Source organism: Berghia stephanieae, chromosome 7 (genome assembly GCF_034508935.2).
Source record: "Berghia stephanieae isolate SIO BIC M18660-M18661 chromosome 7, UCSD_Bste_1.3, whole genome shotgun sequence".
In the NCBI taxonomy this organism is placed as follows: Eukaryota; Metazoa; Mollusca; class Gastropoda; order Nudibranchia; family Aeolidiidae; genus Berghia; species Berghia stephanieae.
Window position 1 is genome coordinate 33,889,425 of NC_088366.1, and position 10,000 is coordinate 33,899,424.

General features: G+C 32.3%; 1 protein-coding gene across 4 annotated transcripts in view; it reads right to left on the reverse strand.

Annotated features, from left to right (window-relative positions):
* Positions 1–10,000, reverse strand: part of LOC144977130 (metabotropic glycine receptor-like) — a 424,917-nt gene that overhangs the window by 87,397 nt on the left and 327,520 nt on the right. For all 4 annotated transcript variants that reach the window (XR_013646243.1, XM_078921968.1, XM_078921969.1 and 1 more), the window contains one exon: positions 7,702–7,825. Coding sequence is in view for 3 of the 4 variants with exons in the window: in XM_078921968.1 (XP_078778094.1) it covers positions 7,702–7,825 (124 nt within the window). In the remaining variant the exon portion in view is untranslated. The remainder of the gene's footprint in view (positions 1–7,701; positions 7,826–10,000) is intronic.

Below are 10,000 nucleotides of genomic sequence, written 5' to 3' on the forward strand. Positions count from 1 at the left end.
ATGGCGATATTGATGATGGCAATATTGATGATGGTAATATTGATGATGGCGAATTGATGATGGCAATATTGGTGATGGCAATATTGATGATGGCGATATTGATGATGCCAATATTGATGATGGCGATATTGATGATGGCAATAATGATGATGGCGATAATTATCAATAGGAAGGTCTGACTCACTACGCACACAGCGCGAGGAGTAGATACATTGGTACACTACAAAATCGAAAAAAAAAGAATGAGTATGATACAAAGATAGGCGAATTAGATGAATATTACAAGACCACAAATATTCCAAAGGGGGAAATCTATTTTATTTCTTCACATATCGTGTCATTGGCAACGTTGTAAAATGTGCTCAATATGACCCACATATTAAAAAGTGTTCACAGTTTTCGAAATATCCAACAACATGACAGGTCATTTTGGTGAGCGTCTCCCATGGATAAGTTTGCAACTTTCATTAACAAAGCAGGGCGTTATTAAGATTATTATTATTATTATTCATGATTTATTACGAAATAGCCAATTATATTGGAGAGCAACACATCATGTGATCGATGACTCCGTTGAACGAGTATCTGAATATAGATCACTCCATTTAAAAATTGAACTTTAGTCCCCCTGACGTACTTTTCCTGTTTCCACTTTCTGTTTCTTGAAACCCGCTCATTAACACCCATTAGAAACATCGTCACATTTGTTACGATGCAACCAACAGTTTTCTTTTTTCTGATTTCATTTTGTTATAGTTACAGCTGTAACTTGACACTGTGTTGAAGCAGAGCTTATTGTTCTGAACGAAATATAGAATATTAATTCTCGTTACTATTCTGTTTGAAAAATCTATTTTTATGTTGTGTGAGAATGAAGTGTCGGGTAAAATTCTGAAAATAACTTAAAATAGGCAAAATCGTTCCTGTTAGTAATCGGTGGGTAAGATGACATTTAGTGTAAAAGGCATGGCAGCGCTACCTGGGACACCCGGCTGTCTTCTCGCTTTTGCCTTCAGCAAGAAAAAATAGCTCATTTGCTCACTTTGCACCGGGGACTGCGAATGACGCCGAGTTACCTCGGTCTTTTCTCAAAATAGACATTATAATTATAGAAAATTTACCCCAAGGTATAATTTTAAAAAAGGAATTAGGCTTTCTTTTATGTAATAAGCCAGAATCATAATGTCCGTAGAGTTTCAGTCGTAATTGCTTGCTACGTTAGGATACGATGTCAGTCTACAGCTAAATCCTTTGAGTTCTATCTAGCTGACACAGCTACCAAAATAAAGTCACTGCTTTGTCTATAAAGTTTTAACTTAACTGTGACACAATGTGAGTTATTAGAAAAAAAAATGCTTTCATTGATGAAATAGAGTTTTATATCTTAAACTTTAAGAAAAAAATGACCCCCCCCAAAAAAAAAAAAAGCAAACAAAAAAAACAAAAAAAAAAACAACAAAAAAACAAAACAAAACAAAACAAAAACACACACACACACACACACACACACACATACAAAAAAAAAAAAAAAAAAAACAGCAGAAAAAAAACAAACTAACATAAACAAAACAAAACCATAAAAACAACCAAAAAAAAAAAAAAAAACAACAAACAAACAAACAAATAGAGAAATAAAAAAACTTTCTTATTCGGATTCATTTGACTTAAACACAAATTTTTTTATCTAGCTCAGTGCGTCATGCAATGTCTGGTAACTTGATGTGAAAATAGCCATGCTACAATATTAACCAGTTCACTGGCTGTACTGAAGAAAAACAGGCATTAAAAATTTGGCCAGAAAACTCGTCCTTCAAATAGATCGATTTAGATGGCCTCGCTAGGTTCCAAGTTTGAGTGTTTTTTTTTGCCAAGATGAGGGTCACTCAATCGATCGTTATTTGAAGGACGAGTTTTTCTGGCCAAATTCTTTAATTCGTGTCTTTAATTCGTAAGGCAGGTAACTGGTTTAAAAAATCTAAAATATTTTATTGATACCTTCGGAACCATTAATATAAGTCCAAGGAACCGGAGTTTGTCCCGGTTTATATATCGTGAAACGGACAATAAATGGGGGAGGGGGGGGGGGAGGGGGTTGGTTCAGAAAAAAAATCGACATCACACGGGATTGAACTCGGTTCTTTTGCTTGTGAGGCGATTGTTCTACCAACTGAGCTATGGAACCCCCATTATTGATGCATTGCCAGATAAATACAAGAAAATTCCAAAGACACAGAATCATCTGAAAAATAAGAAATCTACACCTAAAGATCAATTTCAGGGCTTTGCGGTTGTCTGACAAATAGTCTTCTTCTTCTTCCAGTGTCATCTCATGGGTTGAGGTCGACTTGAAATGACACGCCAATCTTCCCTGTTGACAGCTTGCTGACTGCATTCGGCTGCCGACAATCCTGTCCATGTCCTCACATCATCTATCCAAGTTCTTGCTGGCCTGCCTCTTCCTCTTTTCCCCTCAACTCTACCCTCAAGAATGTCCTTGTTGACAGTTTGATGGCGTCTTAGGTGTCCAAAATACTTAAGTTTTCTTGTTTTTATTACTTTCATTAGGGTCGGTCTGATATCAAGGATGTCACAGACTTCTTGATTTGTTTTCTTTTCTTTCCAACTGATTTTTCCAAGGCGACGGAAAGTCCACATTTTAAAGGCCTCAATTCTTTTCTCTATTTGTTTGTTCAAGGTCCATGTTTCTGAGCCGTAGAGAAGTGTTGAGTGGACATAACATTTGAGTATTCTTATTCTCGTTTTCATCTGCGTTTGTTGGGAAGTTAAAATGTTATTCAGTTGACTGAACCTCGACTTAGCTATAGCAATCCTGTTTTTCACTTCCAGCTCATTCTTTCCGTTGTTGGTCATTGTCTGTCCAAGATATTTAAAAGAATCTACTTGTTCGATGTTTTGATTATTAATTTGGATTTTTGCGCTTTTTTCAGGCTTCTTTGACATGACCATTACCTTCGTCTTTTGAACATTCATCTCTAGACCCTTTGCTGTACTGTTCAGGTTTACTTGATTTGCAAGGATCTGTAGATTTGTCTCGTTCGATGCCAACAATACTGTATCATCTGCATATCTCAGATTATTTATCCTCCTACCTCCAATAACAATACCTGGAATGTGCTCGGTTTTACGGAAGATAAACTCTGTGTACAGGTTAAATAGATATGGAGAGAGGATACATCCTTGACGAATAGTCATGTCCTTGCAATTGTAAGAATTCTCAACTTGTTTTGTTTGTAGAGGTTTTACGATACTTGCAACACACATTAGTAATTTGTTATTGCATTTCCACCATTACATTTCCAAGTAACTTTTTTATTTAGCATTAAGACTTTCATTAATTTTTAGGTGGCACAGGTTACTTTATGTACTTATTGTTTATTTTTAAAACTGTGATATATTTTTAGTCTCCACCGTTGCCTCAATACGGCTAAGACTGCACTAATACTAATTTCACGGTAATCGGCTTGACTTGTCCTACTCTTGGCAAATCTGCCGAATCACTAACAACACACTATTTTGATTTGGTCAGAACATTTTTTATTTAAAAAAAAATAAAATTGAGCGTTTATATAGCGCAATATCCACTAAACGTGCTCAAAGCGCTTTACAACGTGTCCGTGGCCAACAGCAACATTTAACATGAAGGACGGGACATGACGCCTGTTAGGCGATGTTACAATTACTTTTCGGACAGAAGCAACGCTGTTAATGACCAATTACTCATTTTACACCTGAGTACGGTGAGAGAATGTGAGTAAAGAGCCTTCTCCAAGGACTCAACTATGCGCCGAGCGAGGCTCGAACCCAGGACCTTCCGTTCCAAAAGCGAGTGTCATACCACTAGACCACATAGCCGCATTATAAGTATGGATCCGTCATGAATAACCTCCTCCCCTCCCCCACCCCACCCTCTTTCTTTTTTAAACTACGGGTTGTTAAAAGGTCTTTTCTCAGACATTTATTATGAGATTTTAATAAATATCAGGTTGAGGGTCATCTTATTCGAACAGCATTTGACGTAAAGTATGTGTTTTGAAAGCGTGCAGAGGATGGCAGGATACCAGGATATGTTCTTGCGAAGCATTTTGTTTGCTATGCTGCCGTAATCTGGAAAAACACATGTTTAAAAATTTGGCCAGAAAACTCGCTCTTCAAATATCGATCGACTTAAATGACTCTCATCATGGCCAAAAACTCTCAAACCGGTGACTTCACCGAAGTACCGGGTTCCCGGGTTTGGGAGTTTTTGCCAAGATGGGAGTCATTTAAATCGATCGATATTTGAAGAGCGAGTTTTCTGGCCAAATTTTTAAATGTGTGTTTTTCCAGAGTACGGCAGTATGACTTTTACCTTGACACCGATGCTGCTGTGATATTCTTTATAAGGACTAGTAGATATTTTGGAGTGTATGTCTTGACAGTGTAATATCGGGTCGACTTATGACGGACACACAGACTGACACACAAACACACAGACAGGTAGATAGAAGGCCACAGGGGAAAATCGGTCAAAGTCGGAATATATATATTATATATATATATATATATATATATATATATATGTGTGTGTGTGTGTGTGTGTGTGTGTGTGTGTGTGTGTAAAGATATATTATAGTCAATGCTGTAAAGAAGTACCATAATAAAAATAGTTTGATAATTTATTGTTTCGTTTTATCAAATACAAATAGAAAACTCACCAAAAATGTCTCTAGAAAAATGTTTTTCAAAAAGAATAGGTTAAACATAAACAAAAAAAAAAACAAAAAAGATTTTTAAAAATGCAGACAAAGAAAAAAAAAAATAACAAAAAATAAAACTGACAAACAAGCAAAAAACCCAACAGAAACAAAACACATAAATTAAAATTTCAAAAAAAGAAGAAGCAAAAAAACAAAAAACAAAACACAAAACACCCCCCCCCCCCCGAAAAAAAACAAACAACAACAAACGAATAAAAACAAAATAAAACAGCACATGAATCATGAATCAATGAAATTTACATCAACATTTCACAAAATTAATCATTAAATTCATCATTCATTAAGATCTATAATTGTTAAAGACGTGTCAAAGATGAATAATATTGAAATTGACGTAGGAATGGCCGGCGTGTCATGTTATTTTTGAAAGCATTCTAAGCCCACCCAATTCCATTTTGCCTGTAGCAGGGCATGCAGTCAATCTTCCGCACCACTGAGAGAAATGGGTTATAATTCTATCAATGAATTATTGGTCTAGAAACGAAATTGTCTGTAAAGCACAATTTAATGAAAAACAACCCCTAAGTATTCATTTCAAGTCTGAGGCCTGCATCTCCTTAGGCAATTTTTTTTTCAATATATAAGGAAATATAACTTTATTTCTCGATCATGTACTTCTAAACCCAAGCCAAACTTCCAATCCTTGTCCAATCTATATTATTATCTCTGTATTATGAACAAAATCCCTCTACGAATTTCATTCTATTTAAATATTAAATTTACAATCAGTCATCTATTGACGTAAATAAGTCAAGCGACGTCGAGTTTGTTTGATGATCTGTTGGGTAAAAATAATTGAATCTGTAAAAAAACCCCCAGAGTTTATATAGGAGTGATAAGGGCTTGATAATACCATCCCACTAGACTGGGGTGAGATAATAGAAGGAACGAAATTGACGTCATTCAGCTCTTTGTTATTATTTTTAGCCAGCCATTTTCATGAATAGTTCTGACTAAATTACATCAGTCAGACTATAAACGTTCAAGGTAACACAAGTTTTGTGTGTTGGTTCGTTATATCCGGCTGGCGAATATTGTGAATTTTAGATCTAAGCCCAGAGCATCATTAACTGACTGTAGGCTACCAGGGATATTGTAAGAGAGCCTGTATGAAAGAATATCGTGTTGTATAGTATGTATCGGTATATATTGGATATTTGTCACCATTTAGCCTACTCTGTCGTACTTTGAAAAACCAACAACACATATTTAAAATACAGGTCAGAAAACCTGCCATTCAACTATCGATCGATTAAAATGATCTTCACATTGGGGAAAACTTTGAAACCTGGGACTTCACGGAAGAGTTTTTGGCAAGATGAAGTAAATTCGATTGATTATTGTACTGTTTTGTTTTGTGTGTTTTTTTTTTGTTTTGTTTGTTTGTTTGTATCTTGTTTTGTTTTATGTTTTGTTTTTGTTTCATCTTCTTTGTTTGTTGTTTTAATTTTTATCCTTTGTATTTTATTGAATTGTGAGTTTTCTGGTCATAATTTTGAATACTATTATTTTCCAGACTATGAGAATACTGACTTTAATGTTTACAAAACATTTAGAAGAGAATTGAGCACGGTGAAGCTGTAAGAAAGATATTTTTGCAAATTTCCATAAAATTATATTGCGTTCTTTTATTACATGTCAAATTCTGCAAGTATTAATGAGGCTATTAATTGTGACCAATTGTTATTAGTCGGGATGGAATGTATACTGATGGCAATTGAATGTAGTGAAACCAGAGCTTCAAAAAGGCATTCATTCTTTTTAATAAAGCGTATAAATTTTAATCAAATTTCATACTTGGGCCTCAAAATTCAGGTTTCTTTTTACGATCTATGTAATTTAGACAGAATAATATATGATGGCGATGGGTCATATAAGTGCCCATCGTCTCAACGTGGTATTATGTAGGTATGAACTAGTGCTGAAAACCGAAATCTTTGGCTACAGATATGACAAATGAGGTTAATTTCTATTGTTCACTGTAAAGAATAGATACAATTTTCTTCCTCTTCGTAAAAGATCCAAATCAGTATTTCTTATGTTTTAGTTGTAGATTTCCTATTGGATCAGGGTGTGATTCATTTGATACAGTCCTAGTCAGTATTTCTTATATTATTTTAGTTTTAGATTTGGATCGGGGTCTGATTCATCCCGATATAGTCCCGTTTTCAGACGCTGGTCTGGGTCACATTTACTAATAGGTCTCGTCCTAAATGTTAAGTGTTGCTGTTGGCTTGAGACCATTTGTATAGCACCATGAGGTCATTTAGTAAAATGTATGGTACAATAAAGGGAGTAAAAATGACTCATATAAAAGATACAACACAAAGTAAACGACGTTTCGGTCTTTAGCCTTCTTCAGGAAAAACCTTTAACGTTTTATTTGTCTTACTCTCTTTTTCTCATTTACTAACCCCAATGCAAATATATGTAATATAACGTATTTCCTTTAATTTTCTTATCTACGTGTACCTGAAGAAGGCTAACGGCCGAAACGTCGTTTACTCTGTGTCGTATCTTTTATAAGAGTCATTTTTACTTCCTATATTTTACTATACATTTATTGACTCATTTAGGCACCTCTAGATTTTGGTCATTTAGTAAATTTTACGCCATAAAAAGCCTGACTCTCTCCTTACCAGCCATTTTCAGGATTTTCCCCAAAACCTCACACCCAACTCTTACACAAAAATATATTTATCACTCAAACACCATAGCAGTAAAGTTCTTGCGATACATAATTTCATTAACAAAGCATGCTACAACACACCGTTCATTTTCTTTAATTTTTATCATGTAGAAAAGAAATTTGAATAAGAAAAATGTTGGTTGTATCGTAACGAATGTGACGATTTTCCTGTCGTTGGTAAGAAGAGGTTTAAGTTATCTTGTATTGTTTTTATTGCATCGAAGTCCCACTCACCTTGGTGGTTTCGTTACGACATCTGGCTGAGCCAGCAAAGACATTCTCCTCAGTGGATCCTGGTTGCTTTGGACATTGGTCAATATCCACTTTCTGTAAATCTATGTCGATCCCACTCGTACCTCTGGAAACAAAACAACAAAACAACAAAAAATAAGGCCCATGAAACAATCTTCTTATCAAAGTAAACAAATGCAACCCAAAATGGTAATGTGTCTGATTGAATCAGGTGTCAACTGGTGATATTAAAGTCAGAATGAGTTAAATGAGTAAACGAATATAATATGTTTTCTATGCGTAAAATAGTGCAGAAATAGATGCAGATAAATGATGAGAGAAATCATGTGCGACTGTTTGTGTGTCTGTTTGGCTCAGTACGAGTGTGTTTATGGTTTGACAAGTATATTATTGTAAAGCGTTTTGAGGCTTCGACATTTAACGCTATAAAAGAACACTTAACTTTATTATTATTATTATTATTATTATTATTATTATTATTATTATTATTATTATTATTATTATTATTATTATTATTATTATTATTATTATCATTATTATTATTATTATTATTATTATTATTATTATTATTTATTATTATTATTATTATTATTATTATTATTATTATTATTATTATTATTATTATTATTATTATTATTATTATTATTATCATTGTGAAAAGAAAAAAAATTAAAATCAATTTTAGGTGTTCAGGCTTTAAGATATTTCCCTATGACTTTCCAATTTGGCATTGAGTAACAATACAAACAAAACCATTACTAGTTGAAGGTTATATCTAGGAAATGGATGTGTGACGGCGACAAAACAAAAATGTTGAGAGAAAAACATAATTATATCTACAAAATATTATAGAAAATATAACAAGAATAAGGCTCGGGCTGTATCGCAAAGCACGAACGTGACATTTCGATTCGGACGAAATCCTGATTTTTAATTTGACGACCCAGTTCCGTTTACGTCAGGGGTTGCGGATATTACGCCCCTCTGTTTTTTGTTTTTCCTTTTTTTTATTTTTTTTTTTTTTTCAAATCTGGCTTTCGTTGATTTAATGTGAGGAATGTTTTAAATGCGGGGGAAGACATTTCTCAATGTTTTGTTTTTTTCTTGGATTAAAAAATAAAATTGGGATCTCTTTAGTTCAATTGACAAAGCAATCAACTCATACGAGAAACGTTTCAACGATTTATTTTATTTAGCGACACAAACTAGATATATTAGGCAACCCATATGTTTTGTATATGTAAACAAGAAAGACTTTTCTATATATAGTTATTTGTTTTAGTTTATATATTATATATATATATATATATATATATATATATATATATATATATATATATATGTATGTATATATAATCTGTAAAAATTATTTTTATATTCTTTTTTAAATTTGCCAAAAATTCTGTGTAGCATATATGTTTATATATATATATATATATATATATATATATATATATATATATATATATATATATATATATATATAAACATGTAAGCTACACATAATTATTCGGAAATTACTTACAGATAATTATACAAGTAATTTGCCACTCCTTCCTTAACCAAGATGGTTTTAAAAAAAGGTTTAACGTTTGTAGGCTTTGTTTAATGAAAATGTTGCTGCTTGAAACTCGAAAGGAAAAATAACGATAGATATTAAATTGTAAGCTTCAATTTATTATCTGTCTTCGTCTAATACATTGAAGCTTATTTTCAATTTATCAATTATTGCATTTATCCATTTGTTAAATTCATTTATTCATTAAATCATTTACTTATTTATATATTTTTTTTATTTACCTATTTATTTTTTATTAATTATTAGTATCATTATCATTATTATTATTTTTTTTAATAGTAGGTATTATTATTATTATTGTTATTATTATTATTAGCAATATTATTATTATTGTTGTTATTGTTATTATTATTATTATTATTATTATTATTATTATTATTATTATTATTATTATTATTATTATTATTATTATTATTAACATCATTATTTTTATACTTGTAAACTTCAACAAAATATGGCAATTAATTCACGGAAGTACATCACTCAATGTAAAATGGCAGCAATCCTGACTACATTTTTATTGCGAATTGGGTTTGTCTTATACAACAAAACAAAACAAACAAAAACAAAAAACAAACAAACAAAAAACAAAACAAAAAACAAAACAAAAAAACAACAAAAAAACAAAAAACAAAAACAAAACAACTAAACAACAACAACAATAAAAGACAATCTGATAGAATATTTTTAAAAAGCAAAATA